This window comes from Neopsephotus bourkii, unplaced genomic scaffold (genome assembly GCF_033783945.1).
Source record: "Neopsephotus bourkii isolate Nb327-2 ecotype Australia unplaced genomic scaffold, CSIRO-AGI_Nbou_v1 NB_126, whole genome shotgun sequence".
Taxonomy (NCBI): Eukaryota; Metazoa; Chordata; class Aves; order Psittaciformes; family Psittacidae; genus Neopsephotus; species Neopsephotus bourkii.
In genome coordinates, this window is record NW_026900643.1 from 856,440 (window position 1) to 876,364 (window position 19,925).

General features: G+C 41.8%; 2 protein-coding genes across 2 annotated transcripts in view; one reads left to right on the forward strand and one right to left on the reverse strand.

The window, feature by feature from the left end:
- The window catches only part of IQCK (IQ motif containing K), a 49,823-nt gene extending 40,737 nt beyond the window's left edge, over positions 1-9,086 (forward strand). The window contains exon 9 of the mRNA XM_061367067.1: positions 8,986-9,086. Coding sequence (XP_061223051.1) covers positions 8,986-9,011 — 26 coding nt within the window. The 3' untranslated portion in view covers positions 9,012-9,086. The remainder of the gene's footprint in view (positions 1-8,985) is intronic.
- Positions 1,802-17,084, reverse strand: GPRC5B (G protein-coupled receptor class C group 5 member B). Its single transcript, XM_061367048.1, has 4 exons — positions 16,969-17,084; positions 10,027-11,040; positions 5,410-5,522; positions 1,802-4,035 (listed from the first exon to the last, which is right to left on the reverse strand). Exons 2-4 carry the CDS (start codon positions 11,030-11,032, stop codon positions 3,991-3,993), a joined length of 1,164 nt encoding a protein of 387 aa, XP_061223032.1. The 5' UTR covers positions 11,033-11,040; positions 16,969-17,084; the 3' UTR covers positions 1,802-3,990.
- Positions 17,085-19,925: the final 2,841 nt, after the last annotated feature.

Below are 19,925 nucleotides of genomic sequence, written 5' to 3' on the forward strand. Positions count from 1 at the left end.
TTGTTGCACCAGATCAGGAAAATCAAACCATTTAAGAAAAACTCTCAACCTGCATTCTTCAACCCCAGCTGTATGATCTTCTCCCCTCCTTTTCACAAGCACTAGCAATTGAGCCAGTACAGGAAACTGCTGAGCCAACTGAGAAGAAAAAAAATCCCTGCTCGTGTTAAGAGTTTGGCTGCTCAGCTCCTTGACTGGCTCACTGTGGATCTGATAGGTGCCAGAGCTAAGGATAAGTATGGGAATGTGGCCAGAGGTGGAGGAATGTGGCTCTAGCCTCTGAGAGCCAATTTCCTTCAGTTTAACTTAGCTTATATTGCAGAATTGCACTCACAGTAGCACACAAAGGATGGTGCTGTCTGTAGCACCATTAGTTTACTGTAATACAAACATTTTAGGTAGATTTTAGCACCAAGTTCACACAAGCATTGTAAGTAAATAGTAAAGCCTTTATTCTCGTTAAGAACAGCATTTTGAAAATAAAACATTTGCCCATGCCTTACAACCTTTGTGGTCTTGTATGCTTATGTACAGTCATCATGTTACACATTGATTGTCTTGAAAATCCTTTAAAGATGTACTTAATAAGATACCAGTATGCAACAATCAGCGGAAAAAAAGGGTACGTTATAAAACACACATTAATACATTTAATAAATATATATTATCTATCAAAAATGAGCTTCAGCTCTCATCAATTAATAAAAAGCACCTGCTTCGTAATCCTGTAAATTGGTAGAATAGTCCAATTGTTTTATTATAAAAGCTACAATGCTCCCTTTTGCATGGCCTTTGGTTAGAACCCAGGGCATCAAGCTTTAACAAAGCCAACCAAGATGCCTGCGTTTAGACTAAAACCAGAAACATCTAATTCTATAGTAGTTCGTGTACCCTGTTACTATAAACAACTGTATGTATTGAGAGTCTTCTTTTTAAAATACTACATATTTTCTGGCAAGTGTCAAACTCCCTCAACTCATCTGAAAGCAGACAGGATCTCTAAAATACAGCTTTGACCTTTTTTGTAGCCACTGATCAAAACCCAGTTGTTACAAATCTTGTATTGGTAGTAATAGTTTTATCAGATGTTTTATGGTTTTATTTTCCTGCATGGGAGTATCATGAGCACATAACCATCAAGGGAGAACATAGTAGCTTTTATAGTATAAAAGCTAATTATAATTAACTGAACTGTGAAAGGCTTGTGCTTACTTATTATGTTGTTCACAGATGCTCTACATTCTAGGCAACTTTCATAAAAGGCAAAAGTAAATACTGTAACAAAAATACAAGTTAACATGAAGGTGCCTTTCTTCAATTACAGTTTTATTTGGGGCATTTTTACATCACAGACTAGTGACTTACAAAAGAAGTTGCTTATTACTAATTGCATGAAATTGGAAAATAAAGACCCTCCTAATCTATTGCCACACCTTCACCACCACAAATTAAACCCAATCCTGCTTTTAATTTTATGAACAATCCCCATGACTAACCCAATGAGACTAGCCATGGGAGCTTGTAGGATCTGGCAGTATCTTTGTATAGGCCTCAAATGCCAAACAACTTTGTTAGAGCAGGACTGGGAACTCTATCAATTCAGTCACATCTAGGAAAATAAAAAAAAGTTTAAGATAAATATATGTTGTACAATTTTGTCCAAGGTCTGTAAAATGTGCATTGTAATTCATTAATCTTGGTTGTAGCATGATAAACTTTTGAAGAGAAAGCTGTCCTACCATTTATGCCATGGTCATCTCATATGTTTTTACCAGTTTTATGAGCCTGTTGGGGGGGGGGTATTTGTTTTCTAAAAGCAAATTTCTGCAGGCAATTGATGGTAATAGATTTTTTGTTGTTCCAAATGATGCATCTTCTGGGTAACTTATTATTTTAAATACTATCTTATTTGATCAAAGTTTTGCTTAAGGCAAGCAAAATGTATTTCTAAGTCACTGGATAGCATGCAATATCCACCCCTACCCTACTTGGTTGCTAAGGCCATCTAGTTACTTACAAAATAAAATAAGCAATCCCAAAACCAAGCACATGCTTCCTTTGCCTCGAGGCGAGAAGGGCAGGGGGGAGTTAACATACTCCTTTACTCATGCATGACAGAAAAACTTTGCTTCTGGAACAGAAGGGCTTTGAAATAAAACACCATAAGATGATCATGGCAAGAATGGCAATATATATTTTTTTCTCTCTATATATATATACATCTATATCTGTGTGCAACACTTAGGGACTGGTCTTGCAGCCTCCATACCTGTATGTAGACCTACTGGTGTTGATGGGACTACTGGTGGGAGTACAAGTCTGCAGGACTAGGTTCCTAATTCAGTAGGAATGGAGGTACATGAAGAATCAGGAAGACGCTTGAAAAATAAAAAGCTTGTCTTTCTTTTGCAGTATACAGCAAGTAACTTCTGTCTGTGAAGCTACCAAGTTATTCAGTTATTTGTACATTACATTTTTTTAGTTTGAAAATATATATTTTTATTACAGCATATGCAAAGTTTAATTGTTATATGTTTCCTATGCCCTCAAGTAAAAACAATTAGCTTTTAGTATCAAGGAAAGCTAGGGTTAACATTGGCCAAACAGTGAGGATACAACGATGTTTTTAATGTCCGATATGCATTAGATGTTAAATAAAGGAATGATTGCTTAAACATAATGAAAACCATGGCACAAACAATGGGCAATGGGAACCTTTTAAATAACCTGGAAAAAAGCAAAGATAAAAAGCTTTGAGAAAGTCTGCCTTCTATCAACCCAGAAAGGTGGAGGGAAGGAGGAGTAGGGAAGAAACCATCTTAAAAAAAAAAAACAAAAACAACAACAAACCACCTCCAGCACGGAGATTCTATTAGCTAGGCACTAAAATGCACAACCACATTGAAATGCACAAACAGCTGCAGTCAAGGGGACTACTCGTACGAACAGGGATTAGAAAGGAAGGTCTTGACCCTATCTGCTGCTGAGTTTCTCCTGAAAGGTGGTCAGTGCTTCTTAGCTGCCACTGGTGTCCTGCTTGGTACCATCAACACCCAGAACAGGCTTGCTTGGGCAGTAGAGTGGGTTGCCCTTAATCCACCATCACAATGAACTCCTGGAAAACTCAAGCCACACATTCTGTCCTCAGCTAAGTCTTTGCAAGAGTACATCCTTCCATAGTTACGCTTCATGGCTTCGTCTGTAGGAGACATGAGAGTGTGCGACTCTTTCCTTGCACCCAGGGTTGAGGCTGGAACAACTGGGAATCTGTCCCTTGTGGTCAAGGAGAGCTGCCTCTGTGCTAGACCTATGCTTTTTCTCTCTGCCTCAAGAAGCTCCATAACTTGCTTGAAACATACATAGACCTTTCATCCCTCCAGAACTGCATTTCCTACACCAGCTTTTTAAAGAGTATCAGCCTACAGTGTAATGGTAATTTAGTTGCCACAGAGTGACAATGCTTATCCACACACATGATGCTACGTGACTGTACAGTACAGCTAGATAATGAAGCAAACAAGATACTTCTCATGTCATTTGAAATGAAGGGAAAAGGAGCAAAATGGAAAGAAATCTGGCATGTTTTCATGCTGTAGTGGCAATCTCTTGTGGCAACATGACCTAAGTTTAGGTGAGAGGAGGGTATCTTGCAAGCAACTGGCAACCAGCAAAAGCAGGCTTGCCTCACACACTAGTTGCGGACAAGAGAATATCATACATTTCAGAATGCAATATCCCTCTCTTCCAATTTCAGGTGTGCCTACTGCTATTTTAAATTAGACTCAGCTTCAGTTTTCCAACTTTGTTTTTGCAGTTATCTTATTAGTTCAATGGTGTTCACATTTAGACAAAATCCTCTGTAGGATTTCGAAAGATCCTGGATGGTTTGTTGCTTTGTTCTGGTACTGTTATGGATTCCTCCCTCAAAGACACATTGCCAGGGAACAACATCTGCAATAAGGATTCTTACTCTCTACAGCCTACAGCCTTTCACCAGAGGTGTCGTCCAGTGTAACTTGGCGGAGCAGTTGGTATCTGGAAATAAGGATAATAAACCCATAACTGAGAGATCTAGTCTGTTCAAAAATCAGTGTTATCATGCTACATGTATATGACAGCTTTCCAGACTGCGGTTCCACAGCAAAGGGACACAAACTCATCTTACACCCATACAGAGCATTCACGTCTCTGGAAAAACCATGACTATATGCACACATTAATCTGTCATTTTACTACCTCCATTAATCTTTGTGTCCACCGCAAAACAAACAAAAAACCCACTCCAAAAGAAATTCTCCAGCTTCTCAGCCTTTTCCCTGAGCTGCATAGTCTAGTATCAGAAAACATAGGCATAGATGAATCCAAGCATCAGGAGGATACTATTTATTACTGACAGCAAAACACAAGTCTTTTCATTTTATTTAAGTTGATAGGTTTCCCCCTGTCTTACAGGAGAATCCTTCTATCTAGTCCCTCTTGTTCACTAAAATCAGCCAAAAGAGACCTGCAATCAGTTCACATCATTTGGTTTGAAACATAGAGGCATAGAGACTGAGTTATGGAATCAGCTCATGATTCAAAATAAAGCAAACCCAATTCATATGAGTATAAACTGGCTCATGGGTAGATTTTTAAGAAGCATGTAGGTATGCATGAAAAATATGGGGATGAAAATTCTTCTTTTTCAACAGTATGTCCGTTATATGAAATGTCTGCAAGTATAAATTACACATCATGGGAAAAACATTTAGAAAGTCTGTTTGGCATCAGAACACTAAGCCATTCTTACAACCACCAGGCTACAGAAAAACAGGTCTATCAAAGAATGGCATGCCAAACTATTGTCTAAGAAAGGAAAATCAATGCTATTAACATTAAAATGTTCTGTTCGTCTTTTATTAATCCCTTTTCCAGAGACATACACCTCTGTAACTTACTTACAAAGAATTACATATATTTTACAAGAAAATGGAAGATAGGTGAAAAACCAGCACTATCTGCAACAGTGATTCTTACTTAAAGTAATGTACTGGCCTGTAAACATCTGTGTGACTCACATCATCTTGAGAAAAAAAAACAGGTTAGAAATTGTGTCACTTAATAGTTATGTTAAATACCTTAACAGAGGTTTAATTTGAAAGGCCTATTGAACATATAGTCTCAAAGAACTTGGTTCACTCAAGCTACACTGCAAAATGTGAATGGCCAAGTAAAGAAATGCAAAATACTTTGTAATTACATCTTTTCTAGAGGGAAGGGAAGCATTACATGCATACTTGCTGCCAGAGTTTTCACATGAAGCTTTCCCCCCTGCCATGAATAAGCTTAAAGCAGGTTTTTAGTTAGCAGTGGTTGTATATGTCAGTGCGTATCAAAGATTTCTTAAATCATCATATTTTTGATACTTACAGTCCCACCATTTAGCACAACTGCCATCTCAGTTGGCTGATAAACATTGCTTCTAAAAGGAGCACTAGGTCGGCTTCCCAAACTGCCGTTTCGAAATCCTGCTGTTCTTAGTGCTGTTTAGAAAAAAAAAGAGATAGTTCTTAGGAATACAGTTAACGCTGTGCATTGCCTCTGAAATCATTAAGTGTCTTGCTTCCAGGTTAGTCGATTGGAAACTCTGCCACCAATTTTAACTTATGTGCTATACCGGTTTTCACACTGCTTTTCAACAGCTGTTTTTCTTACATTGCTGGGGACAGATCTCAGAAGAATCAGTTTTACATAAACTTAACTGTTTGTTGTAGAATTGGAAAAAGTTTATTGGAAGCAAACTGTTGAAGTTTGCTTCATCTCATTTCAATAGGAGTTAAATGTCTTCAAGTACGAAACCTTTGATGTATCTTGCACAGTGTATTTTACAAAGCACTTACTGTACTGGTCTGGATACTGTGGGGTTAAAGTAAAATGATCTTGCATTTTGCTTTCTATCAAATTCAGAGGACAGGGATCCAAAACATTGCTCGAGCCAGTTAGCATGCTCGCAACCCCCCTGAGCATTACTTCAGCATGACTAGCATATAAGGATTTTCCAGATGTTTCAGATTATATTTACTCTGAAAAACTAGAAACATGAAGTAAATATCGCTTTTGAATAGCTTAAACATGGTGAAGGACTGAAGCAAAAGGGAAGATACTGATTGTCCTTCTGAATGCTTATACCAGAAATACACGAGCCTCTCCACTTTTGAGCTCAAGTTTGGATTCAAGATGTAGATTCTGAATGAGAGAGATGCATAGCTAGGGATGTGCTTCTTTCTCTCTAAATCAGTCCATGGATTAGCACATACAAACTCTCTTTTTACTTCAGGGTAAATAATGGCTTCACTGAACTCAGATGTGGCCAGGGAACAGAGCTCACTTATCCATGTGACTTGTGTGGTTACAATGGGCAATACTCATCTGTGAGCTGGTAAACAGAAACACCCCTAGTTCAGGCACCTGGGGCAAGAATTTCTCTTACATTTAATTAAAATTGCAGTTCTACACTCTGGTTGAAATCATGAATGAGCTGAAGTTTACAAGAATTTCAATACAGGGTTTAATGAAGCCAGGATTTAATATAGTTGCACTCTGTGGAACAAGATTTAAATGGATCCTGCTGCCATATGTTGTTATCTATCCACTGCCAGTCCTCTCTTTGGGGGTTGTGCACTGAGATGAGCAACGCTATTGATTTGGGACAGAAATGTAGAAATCCAGCCGTGCAAAGGCTCAGTTGTTCACTTCAGATGCGGACAGACCCTCACTGGCTCTACAGTTTGAAATTAGATATTGTTGCAAAACACTGGGAGAATAATGGATGGAAATGCCTAAATTAGAATTATTATTTTTTATTTTACATTTAACCATCTTGGGGTCAGTAGTAGTCTTTCTTTGCAGTTTGGCTTCATATTGTGCATTAAACACAAATGGTTGCACTGGTATTTGGTAGCACACATTAAAAAAACCCCTCTCTTTGTAATGCATACCATCATTAAAATATTTACACAAAATTTCCATGGTCATTTCAGAGTTAAAAAGCCAGTAAATGCAATTCCATATTGCTAAATTTTCCTTCCCCTATTCCTGCAATAAGTCTAAAATTCTTTTAAACATCAGAATCGGAGACAAAGCTTATGGACAAAATACTCACTGTGGATTTTTTTCCTCATACCAGTTTTACCATTTTTCCTTGTACTTTTCCCATTACTATTGAATGCATCTACTTACATAGAGCACGTATAGGTAAGAAGAAAATATAGCGCCAAGAAGCTCTGAGCAAGTGTCATGTCAAAGTTTCCTTTTAACACATATATTTTGTTAACTTTGGGTTTAGGCATTGGCTCCAAGCGTGACTTGTAGTGCTAGAAGTCATTAAATGAAATTCAGTGAGTACCAGAGCTGCTCCAGCTTGGGTTTCCTGACAGCTGTAGCATTCTGCATTGCACGTCCAGATTTGTCATACATAAGGCAAATTCTCTTTGCCTTACAAAAGCTGTCCTATTGATGTTTGTTTCTGGTGTATTGCACTTTTAGTTGCTTTTTTCCAGGGTTTCTAAATACTTGACTAACACTTTTACAAGACACTGGTATGAAAATAACTCTTTTAATTAGATATTTCAACTTCTCTATCATGAATATTAAAATCCCAGGCCATGTGTTGTTGAAACGATGTTTAAATAACTGACTTTAAAATAGTTTTTTAATGCTTTATAAATGCTTAATGATATTGCTGGAATATAGCAGCTCTTGTTGTTATGTATAATTTGGAGCTAAGAAAGAGACTAGGAGAACATATGCTTGTTTGAACCACAGTTCAAAGTTTGTTCAGATTCTTAAAATGCTGCTTAAAGTATTTTTTTTTCTTTAAGAAAGAAAAAAGGGAGCAAAACTACTAAACTTCTTTATGCAAGTATTAATGGAATAATAAGAATTATAAATATGTTTATTCAAGCATGTTTTCTGTTGGAACCTAACTACTTCTGGAAACAAATATTAGTCAGGGAACCAAGAGGTGTTTTCTGGTTATCATGTCTACCACAATTTTGCAACTAGTAGATCTTCCATTCTTAAACATCATTCTTCAGTATAATTGAATCAAGTACCCTTCCTTTCATTTCTAAGCTCTTAATGATGAATTCTTTAATGGAGGTTAATTAAATGAAAAAAGAAGAGAACATTCTCTACATACCTGCAGAGAGACAATTGCTAATAGATTCCAGTTGCTTAGCCACTGACACCCATCAGTATAGTAATCTGACTTTAACACTTCACAGCCATACTACATGACTGGAATATTACTACCTGTGTTTACTTTAAGTCTCTACCATACTAGAAAGTTTTCACTCCAAACCCTGTCGTTGTAAGTCTGTACTTGAAGAATCACTTCAGGAATAATGAATCTGTTTTGATTTATTAAAAATGTATGTATCCTTATCACACATGCCATAGGAATAGGAATGCATTTGTTATGAAAATATTCATAATGGCATCAGATAAGAAAAATCTATTTAGTATTGTACTATGTAAGATTCAGATAGATTAAAAGAGAACATAAATTGCACTATAATAGACATGATAATGATTTTATAGATATCTTGCATCTATTCATCTCATTAAAAGACTTAATCACTGAATGATCAGATTAAAAAGGAGCTTCCAGCTGTTTCTTAAAGTCCATGCATGAATGGGAATAATACAGAGTGGAAGATCTGGTTTTGTTCTTAGATATGCTTTAGTCAGAAATAGCTCCACTGAAGCCACTGCAGTTACCTTACTGTGACATTAATGTGATGGGGAATAGAGAACACTAAAAAATAAAAACCAAACAAAAAACCCCAAAGGAAAAAAAAAAGAGTGCTTTTTTGTCATGAAGCTGCCTCTGTGGCTCTGGAACATTTGGAATAAACAACCATTCTTTTATCCATGTGATTTTTCACTTGTTTTACCACTGCCCTTGCAATATACTCACAGAATTTAACTCCTTTCTGTTCAAAGCTTCTGTACTAAGAGGAGACCTTTAAAGTTCCTGCTAAACTACTTAGAGGAAAAACGCCCTCCTGACCTGACATCGTGCCAGACAAGTGTGCTGTTTTCCTCCACATCTGGTCTATATCCAGAGGAAACTTCAAACTCAGAGGAAATAAAAGATACGTAAAAATGAATAGGAAGGTGAAGTGCCTGGATAATGTGCCTCATGGGGGCTGCCAAAGCAATGTGGGAACATTGCTGTGATACCACATTTCTCAATTACATTGAATAAAAAGCATTGTGACTAGTAACAAAATCCTTTATCCAAGTGTAGGACAGCACCAGACTGCACCCTGCACTACAGAAGACTGTTTGGCTCGTGCTTCCCTTCACTGCTCACATCAGCATCCCTGTGTATTTTCTCACATGGGTTAAGCATTCAGCAGTGGTTTGGATTTCTTAAGCAACCAGTTGTTGCTAGCCTTTCCATCAACCACTCAAAACCACTATCATTGCAAATTGTAACAATGGGTCATCAAACATGGTTCTATGTCACCAAACAGCATGACAAGGAAAGCAATGACTACCTCAAAACCTCTATCTGTGCATATTCTGCTCAGACATTAAGAATAAAGACTGTATTTGAACTTGTCTCTATGCCACTCTGTGTTTTTTACCCCCCAAAGTGTCACAAAGTGGCACTAAATCCCATTTTAATGGAAATATGATAAATAATAATTACTTTGTTGCTCGAGAGGCTGAGCATTTTGTAACAGAACACTTCATTATTTTCTTGGGGTTTTGGAAACTATTTCATATTAAATGTTGTTAACTAATAATGACAACAAATATTATTTAAATGTTTTTAAAATAGAGGCCATTTTTTTCCCCACAGTGGATTTTTATAGGCTTTCAGTTTTGGCTTTGCATTTGAAATTGTTCAGTTTTTTAATGAAAAACAACATGCAGAAGAATCGTTTTAACCAAACATAAGTATTTTCTCTATTGCTTCCCCCTCATTTTCTTGGCTACTATAGAAAGATACAGTCCTCTATAGTAAATTCTTACCTGCATTATGTTCATCCATTGAAAAGGCTTTATTTTCCATGTAGCTCCGAGGAAGCTGTATATCTTCCTCAAAAGCAGTTTCACGCATCCTTGGCTGCGAAGTATCAAAATAATTGGGAGTGTTTTCCTGCTGTGATGGAAGGATGGTACAGTGAACCTCTGGGATGGCGTGAAAAATAACAAACACCCAACCACTGGACACCAGTGCAATAGCAAGAGTGGGATCACTCCATTTGTCTCTTCTCTTTAGCTCAGCATTACCAAAGAGGTACATAGTCATCCAGGCTACCCAAATCAGAATGGAAAAAAAAAGTGTTATAATGAGGCATACTCCGTTTTTCTTCCATTTCTTAAACTTCCCACAGAGAGTGAAAAGAGAAAATCCCATGGTAAATACCATCAGGAACATAACGTAAATCAAAGCCATAGCAAAATCCATTGGTTCGTAGCTGCAGGCCAACTTGTTATCTCTGACAACTGTCAGTATTAACCACTCAGTTGCAATAATAACCTGAACGAGCATCAGGCAGATTGCCACACCAGCTAGATGCCAGCCAGATGGACTCTTCCCATGGCGAACTAGTCTACGAAGTCTCCAGGCTTGAGCTAGCAAGCATGAGAAGCACAAAGCAAAGATAACTCCCCACAGAAATCTTCGGGTAGAGCAAACCATTTCATCTTCTTGTATGATGAAAGCAAACGTCAGCCCAAACAGTCCTAGAGTCCCAAAAAGAAAGAGGAAGTGCATTCCCAGGGGGCTCTTCTTCTCTTTGTCCTTGATGAAGGGTAGCCTCACCAGCAAAATCAGCATCAGCAGTAGCGTGGTCAGCACACCTGCCCCTGCAACTGCCTCCACCACTATTCCCCAGATGGCATCCAGGTCACACAGGTAAACATACTGAGGGAGAAGATCCAGTCCACATCCTCGAGACGTACTTGAGTTTTCAGAAGAGCCATAGCTGATCACGAAGAGGAGGAAGAACCCAATGGCTCGGTAGGTTTTCATTTTTCTGTCTGAGACAACAAAATATTTGTTCACTTAGCTACAGTTCATTTTGGAGGATTTCACAGCAATTGGAAGCACAGCTTGTCTCAATAGCCTGTGTTTACTGGGTTTTTGCAGCTGGCAATAGCCTACCCCAGGTCCCCTTTGCTGCCCTCCCAGAAAGCTGCTTTTGCCTGTTGTGCTCTGAATGCCAACTGAGTCATTACTGTGTTTGCACTGATTGAAAACAATACTTCCAAACACTGCCCCTGCTAATATCCTAAAAGACAACCAGAGGAAATTCTGTATTCTGTTGCAAAATAATATATTATCTAGAGTACCTTATTGCTCAAAGTCAGGTGCTTAAAGCTTGTGTAAATTGCACTGGGCCTGGTGCAAGCATAAGTTGTATCAGAATTAGACAGTTTCACTCACAGCCGTGCTCCTTTCACTGGAATAAAGGCCAAGTGAAATCATTATTTTTTATTTTTTTAAGGATAGAGTAGTTGCAGGAAAATAAACCTTGTGCTTTTTTGATAAAGGAAATTCTTGTTTTCATGCTCAGTCAATAGGTAGTTACAGTATTCACTCCTTTCATCCTCTTCCAAAGCCCAGGTATTAGATTGCATTTGCAAATGGGAATGGTTGGCTAGAGAAATCCCATCTTCTGTGACAATGGTGCACGCATGCAGTGTCATCAATCAAGTAATCAAAAATGAATGACTCATTGTGCTTCTTAGCACATCTAAAGCCATTCAAAGGAAACAAACAACAAAAAACAGAGCATCGCCTTCCCTGATCCAGAGAGCAAACAATGGTGAACTCTCTAGGAACACAACGTATCCCACTCAACCACGAAGACCAAAAGCCTGGATGAATCCCAACTTAGTTTTGGGAAGAACATGGCTTACGTGCTTTAAAAGGATATATGTTATGGCACTTGTTTTTATGAGGCAAAGCATGGCAAAGGAGACTATTAAAAATGTAACCTTTACACGAGCAATCTGTCCCAGCAATAGCTGCCCTATAAGGGCAGTCTGAAGTAACCACTCGTGCACCAGACATGAAACCTGACGCTGTTAACCTTCACTTGCACAGTTAGTGCTGCAGGTTCCAGCAGGATTATGTGCATTGATGTGAGCAACATGCCTAGGTGAAAATGTTCAGAGTTTAACTTCCATATGCATGGTATGACCATGCAGAAGAAAAGCACCATATGAACTAGCAGTAATGTTAGTCAGGGGCTCATGTGATGTGTTTGAGATACAGAGCGAGAAGCAGAGAAACTGTTGGTACCTCTTTTGTAAGTTAGACAAACAGCCCTAAGTGATTGCATATCTAAAGATGTTTCAGAAGTGAGAAATGTATTTAATGAAAATGTCAAAAACTTAATGAGAATTGGAAGTGGTTTAAAGGAACAATGCCATGTTGTTGTGTTAAACACCATCATTCATAACCAACACAAAACCTGTTTATGTAGACTAGCCGAAACTTTAGAGAGTCTCTTGCAGCTCTGAACTAGAGGTTTTCTTCCTGTGCATTACAGTTCTGTAATGACTAAAGTCACATTTTGGGGATCCCAATCTTCAAACAGATGTTTATTCCCCTTTCACAGTACAATGACCAATGGCTAGTTTGGCTTACAGGATATGTATGATGCAAATTACAGTTTCCTATTAGAGACACCAAGACAGCAAATGCACTAATACAAATGCATAATGACTTTATGGTTTTCATTCATATAGCAGACAAAAAACTGTATTAACAAATACTTCATCTCAGAAGCAGAAACTGTAACAAATAACGTAATTTGGGATAAGACAAACAGGAAAAGGGTAATTGATGATCTGTGCCTGCCCATAGAAATTACAGTATCCTTGCACTGTGGAAAGAGCCGCAGTGTTCTAATGATGCAATGACCTGCAGCTAATGACTAATGATTTTTTTTTTCCTACCTAGCTGTTATTTTTTTTTATGGGGAATTGGTAGAATATTTACTTGTTTGTATCTCGTATGTATAACAAGGTTTCTCAATGACTCCGTCACAACACTCATGTTAAAAATACTGACTTTACAGACAGAAAACTAATCATCAGTGAAATGTATTCATTTTGGTATTGAGTATGGTTACACTCAATAAATCTCCTTGCCCTGCGAGTACATAATTAACTAGAAGGAAACATTCTGAAGGCGATTTTACGATTCCTTCTGTGTGCAGGCAGTTCCTGCTCCAACTAGTGCATTCACTCTTTAAAATACCCAAAATGTCCCAGAAAGCATGAAATGGTAAGTGCCTGCTGACACAAAGAGAGGAAATCCACCAGGACCTACTAAGGCAATGCTGTGAACCACTGGTACCAATTTCAAGACGGGATCATGGGGAAAATCACTCAAAATTCATTCTAAATGCTGCCCCAAACTTGAAACAATAAACAGCCCTTAAGTGAGGATTATGTTAATTTTCCACTATCCTATCACTTACAAACTATGATATGCATGCACTAAATCAGTTTCAATACTAGCTTTGTTTATTAGCTATCCTCCAAAGACCTGCAGGGTAATGAATTAAGTGGAAGTATGTCCAGTTCTAAGATATTTTCCAGTTTTCTGGTTACTTTATTCATGTCATGTAACCCTCATGTGATTGAGCTATTCTAGGACAGTCTGTTTCCATGGAGATGGTGCTGCATGGGTAAGCAGTCATATTGTCAGCCCGTCATTTGTTTCCTCTTCCTATTTGGAAGTGTTTGGGAGAGGGGGAGGGAGGGTTAATGAATTTTAGTATTTCCCCTGCCACAAAGAAGTAGTTTCTTTTGGAAAGGGGGAATTAATCTGTGACAAAATATACTGAGAATTCAAAATATATGTTCAGAAACACAGAGACGTTCAACTCAAGAGTTTTCCCAAGTTACTTCCATTTGTGAAATTACTTTTGGGAGAACTGATGGAATAAACAGTGACTCTTTTAGAAAGCTCCTAGTTCGTTGTAGTACTGACCAAGAAGTCCTTAGGACTGCTAACTTATACTTCCTTATACTGCCAGGTATTCTTGGCCTGAAATCGTATTCCTAACAAGTAAGTCTTGCTAAACTCTAGATCCTATCCACACCAAAGCTTGCAAGCCTAAAAACCTCCAAATGAGGAATCCTTCCCTCACCATTGCTATCAACAGCCATATTTACAACCTGTTTACTGTTTATTTCTGCCTGATTAGGTAAAGACTGGCAGTGTTAATAACCAAACCCCTGCGACGATACTAGCCCAAATCCTCTGTCTAGCGCTGGTACTCAGCATTGACTCAGACAGTTGTATAAACAAGGGAAAAACACTACATTACAACATGAAAGTTTAGCAAGGGAATACCACTACTTCAGCTGAAGCCACAGATTCAGTAATTTAAGGGGGAAATAGAAAGTCTTTTTGCCAGAAAAGTCATTTTGGAAAAATACTTTAATATGAGGTTTTTATTAAAATAGTGTCTTCCTCAAGTTGGTGCTGTGGTAGATTTGCAGAGTCCTGTGTGGCTCAAGATTCTGTAGCAAAATCCTCTGTCTGCACACTACCACCAATAGTTACCTAAATCAGCAACTGTAGAGGAGTAGTATTTTTACCTCTATATCTAGATTAGCTCTGCAATGTTATGCAACCTGACGGTAGTAACAACACCACTCTATTAGACTGACGCTTCACTTCTATTACCAGACAGCTACAGCAACAGTAACACAGCAATGTCACAGATTTCTAGCACAGGTACAGTAAGCGACATTGATACATCCCCACGTAGCTGAATGGAACTGTTCATACAGGAGGAAATCAGCTTGAGATTTATTTTTGTTTCCCCAAAATCCATCCCCAAAATTATATTTCATAAGAACTATTCAGCCAATATACCCAAACCCAGACCAATCACAAGCACATCAAATGAACCAATAAGCCTCACACATTCCAGGCAAAAGCAGCAAACAATTTGCAGGACAGCTTCCAAATCCAGTCCTCAATTTTTGATTCACATTTGTTTTCAACAGAGTGAAGTCCTCTACATTACCTGGTGTAGAATCACTACAGAAATTGCAGGCACAAAGCTGCCCCAGCGGGTTTAAAGTACAATTACAAGCAACTAAGCACAAACAGAAAAATCTCACAGCTGTCATCAAAAAGTTGGCATGGTTAAAAATCAATGAGGCTTTCACTAGTCAAAGTCTTCTGACTGCAAATATCATCTGGTAAAAAAGATGCTGTTCAAGAATATATAGAAAGAATAAACCTGTAATCATGCAAAGATTTGAGGTTAGGCTATTCATGGTTAGATGTATTATTTGTTCCCCTTTTTTGAGTCTTCATGTTAATCAACTGATACAGGAAGATGCCTCCAAGCACTGAGAAGAATAACAGCCTAGTAAATAAGAGTGATAGTAGCACAAATAGTAACCTGCTCTGCCACACTCAGGCAGAAGACTGGTTCACTGTACAATTTGTGACAGAAAACCACCCCCACCACGAAGTGTTGTGGAGAACCACTAGTGAGGAGGAATTAATCACAGCATGGGATCTCTGCCAGATCCTTTTGATCAGATCTGAAGAACGAGCTTCAGGACTGATAACAGAGCAGCAGCGCCAAGCTGAGCTCAGGCTACTCAAGAGATGTACTTCCAGAATAATAATTAATAGTGCAATTATGCTTTGTATGCAAAAATACAGCAGAGGTTGAGACATCCCCTGCATTAGAATAATACACATCACGCTGTGTACAGCCTCATGGTCACAGAAAGCAAGACCCCACTCCAAAAGGGCATGTACAAAAAGCACTGCCTTAACTTACGAATACTTTGCAATGCTGAATATAATATGAAATGATCTTTCTAATGTTCTAGGTGCTCACAATGCTCTTAAATCAGATTCTGGACATCACCCGTGCCCAGATACCTCTGACCATAATGCCTAATGTTCTTTATACTACTGGTAGCAATCAGTGATAGTAATCAATGTTTTTCTTTGCTAATTCTCAGATTGTTTCTGTTCATGTCACAGCCTCACGACAGATGGATTTCCTTCACCCGGTTTCTTTTGATGCAGTGAGAGAACACCTCAACACCAACATTCACTGCCGGTAAGTAGCATGCATATCACCGAGCAGTAGATAGTCTTAGAGCGATGATAACCAGCCGAGGTGTTTAGGTTCAGCACGCAGGAAATCCTGTTAGCCTCGGGATAAACATTAGGCCAGGTATAAACAAAGGGTTCACCTAAGTGCTAAATCTTATCGCTGCCCGGCTTCGGGGAGCGCTAATAGAGACGCAGGGCTTTTTATTGACTGGAGAGAAAACCGCTGGGGCTGCGCAGCCCTTCCGCGTGTCCCGCTGCCCCCGGCCCGGGACCGACCAGCGTCGGCGAGGGGCCACCGGGAGGCTCTGCCCTCGGCCCGGCCCCGCTGCCCTTGGGCGCCCGCTGTTGAACCGCGGCACGGTGCCGGGCTTGGCTGCGGCTACCCTCGGGCTCAGAAGAGCGCGGGTGCGGAGCCAGGCAGCCCCGTCCTCGCCGGTGTCCCCTTAATCCGCCTGCAACCTCCTCCTCCTCCTCCTCCCGTGCGAGGGCAGTCCGCTCCAGCCTCCTCTCTTTTGTCCCTTCGCTCCTTTCCCTCCTGGGTTTCTTTTCCCAGTCTCTCCTTTCCCCGCCTGTCCCTGCTCTTTCCCCATCCTGTCTCCGAACTCCTCTCCCCTCCTCGCCGGTCTGCCGTACCCTCCTCTGCGGGGCGCAGCCCCTGCTCCAAACCCCCCGCCCTACCCTATATCCCGCCTAATCCCCCCCGGACTCCCACATCCAGCCTGTTGTCTGCTTGCGGCCACCGGGCTAATTCCGCGGGCAGCGCACGAAGCGGGGTCGAGCGAGGGCTCCACTACGCCCCGGGGACAGCCCCGCGAGCGGGGGCCGGGGGCCGGTCCTCCCGCACGCTCACTCACCTGCTGGCTGTTGCAGCTCTGTCCGCCAGCCCGCCGCAAGTCACATCCCGGCACCGGCGGCGGGGAGCGAGCGCAGCGCCGAGCCCCCCCGCGGCGGCGGCGGCTCATGGAGCGCCGGTGCGCAGGGAGCGGTGCGGTGCGGTGCGGTGCTGTGCTGTGCCGTGCGATACCGTACGCTGCGCTGCCTGCCGTGCTCTGCGCCCGCCGCCCCGCCGCGATACGGCCCCGCGGCCAGCCCCCTCCCACCGCCCCGCCCCGCCCCGGCCCGCCCCGGCTCGGCTCTGCTCTGCTCTGCTCGGCACGGAAAGGCACGGCACGGTGCCGCCGGTTGGACTGCAGGGTCAGCGCACCCCTGCTGGCACCCAGCGGTCCCGGCTGCACGGGGTGCCTGCACCACCGGGAGGGGACACCCGGGCAGCGCGAGTGTGCTCACCCCCCCCCCCCCCCCACACACACCCCCTGCCTGTGCAGCGTGGCACGCGTACACCTCTGTGAGTGCAGAGTGGCACAGGTCTGATCGCAGCTATACGTGCTCCTGCAAGGTGACGGGAAGGCAGGATACAGGACGGAATCAGGCAGGCATTCCTGTGTGCAGGCAGCGTGCACTGGGAAATCACCTCCCAGGGCCACTGCGTACAGACCTTGAGCATCTCGGAGAGGTTTGCAGTGGGCTGGATGCATTCACTAAGTGTACTTCCAGTGCACATTGTCCAGCCTGCCCTGGACAGCAGCTCAGCAGTGGGAAGGGGAAAATGAGAAGTGCCTCTTTATCGTGCAAGTGACATTTTACAGTCTGCTTAGGCAGCAAAACACAGGAGTAGGCCTGTGAGTGCATGAGGTCCTGAAAAGGCGATGCTGGGATTTGTTTGGTATCTGCCTCCCATCTCCCAGCATGTAGCTCATCTCTAGCTTTCCAGCTTCTCCACAGTTCAACTCTGAGACAGATGTAACCCTTCTGCCCAGGACAGGGTTTCCTAGAGACGCCATAAGGAGTCAGTTAAGGAAGGGAAGGACCATCAGCTTCAGTGTGTGATGTTCATGAGCAGCAAAACTTGTTTGCGTTTTCAAGTGATTCGAGTATGTTTGTGAGACACACCAGAGACTGGCAGCTACACTGCACTGTACATCCATGGTTTTATGTTAAACAGCTAATGAGAAACTGGGCAGCTACAGCTGACATGGTGTTATCAGCAGTCAGGACTGATGCCTGTCCATCCTGAGAGCGGGCAGCATGATGCCTTTCTCACCAGGCTTCATAGGATCCCAGACTGGTTTGGGTCAGAAGAGACCTTAAAGCTCATTTAGTTCCAACCCCCTGCCACAGGCAGGGACACCTTCCACTAGAGCATGTTGTCCAAGCCCCGTCCAACCTGGCCTTGAACACTGCCAGGGATGGGGCAGCCACAGCTTCTCTGGGCAATCTGTGCCAGGGCCTCACCGCCCTCACAGGGAGGAATTTCTTCCTTATATCTAAACTAAATCTCCCCTCTTCCAGTTTAAAGCCATTCCCCTTTGTCCTGTCCCTACATGCCCTTGTAAACAGTCCCTCTCCAGATTTCTTGTCAGACCCTTTAGATACTAGGCTTCAGTATCCAGAGTGTTCCAAAGGCAGATGTCTGCTCCAAAACATCCATTCTCCAGCACAGAAGATCTGCAACCTTTAAACAGACTCATCCTAACATGCGTGGGCTTATTTAGATGTCACATATTACGCCCTGGGGGGCTACCTGAACTTCTCAGCATGATTGGCACAGAGTAAATCGAATGGTGTGTTGGGCTGTAACTGCCAGTGTTCAGGCAGGGCAGCGGGGAGAGAACAGCTGAGGCAGAGGCAGGATTTCACATTCCTGCCCTTTTCTCTCTCCATTTCTCTGCCTTGCTGATTCTGGATTATAGTCATTGGCTTTATTTGAGCCACACATAAGCGATAATATCCTGCCCTTCCATCAGTCGATACCCACATGCTATTCAAAGTAAAAGGGGGTAATTTTACAGAAACTGAGGTGGTGAGACGTGAGGCAGCTGCAAACTGCCCAAGGTCACTCAGCGGTCTGGCAAGAGAGTAAAAATACTGATTCACCAGATCAGTCTGTACTCCCCTTCGGCTTGGGAGCCTGAGCCAAGCACCCAAATACTACAGTAACAAGCAAAGACCTTTTTGTGTCTAAATAAACACACAGAGTTCTCTGTACCGTGCTGGATGCAGAGAGGTAGACCAAGGGGGAGGATGAATCACAAGAATTCATGTGCTGAAGGTCTTGGCCCGCTCACAAGGGAGCAATGTACTCAGCCCCTCAGCAAATGCAAATCTTGGTCATTGTTCCCTTCTTCCTGTGTGTCTCTCACACAGCCCCTGGTACAGTAAAGGAAGCAGTCTCTCCTGTTTGCCTTTCAGTGACAGAAGGAAATGTCCCTCTCAACTATTACAGGCCGATTGCTACCAAATAATGCTGATTTCTGTCCTGCTGAAGCAGCTTTTATCATTAGCTGTCATGAAAGTGCATAGCAAATAGAATCATCAAGGACGTTATAGAAGAACTTTGTACAGTAGCTGGACTAAATGACAGCTGCCCTTGCTTTAAATTCATTAGCAGTTAACTTTGAAAATATGCTCTGAAAATATGGTTTTAGTAAGGGGAAAAGTGTTTCCACTGCTCAGCCACTAACTCACCAGCAACTTCAGCATTGCCTTGCCTCAAGAGAGCTGGAGGGAGGATGGAGTAGGTGCTATGACCCATGTGGACTGTGCGAATTCCCTCATCTCACATGGTGCCCCCAGCTCCTACAGCACTTCCCAGGACCCTGTGACAGCTGCAGGCAGCAACTGCCTGCAGGTCAGCAGGGCTTGGAGGAGACTGGGGAAGGGCCAAGATGTGCAGGACCAAAGTAAAGGTGACATTTAGACAGCTCTGCTTATGAGATGCAACACTTACCCAGAGCTGATGACTTAAAAGATG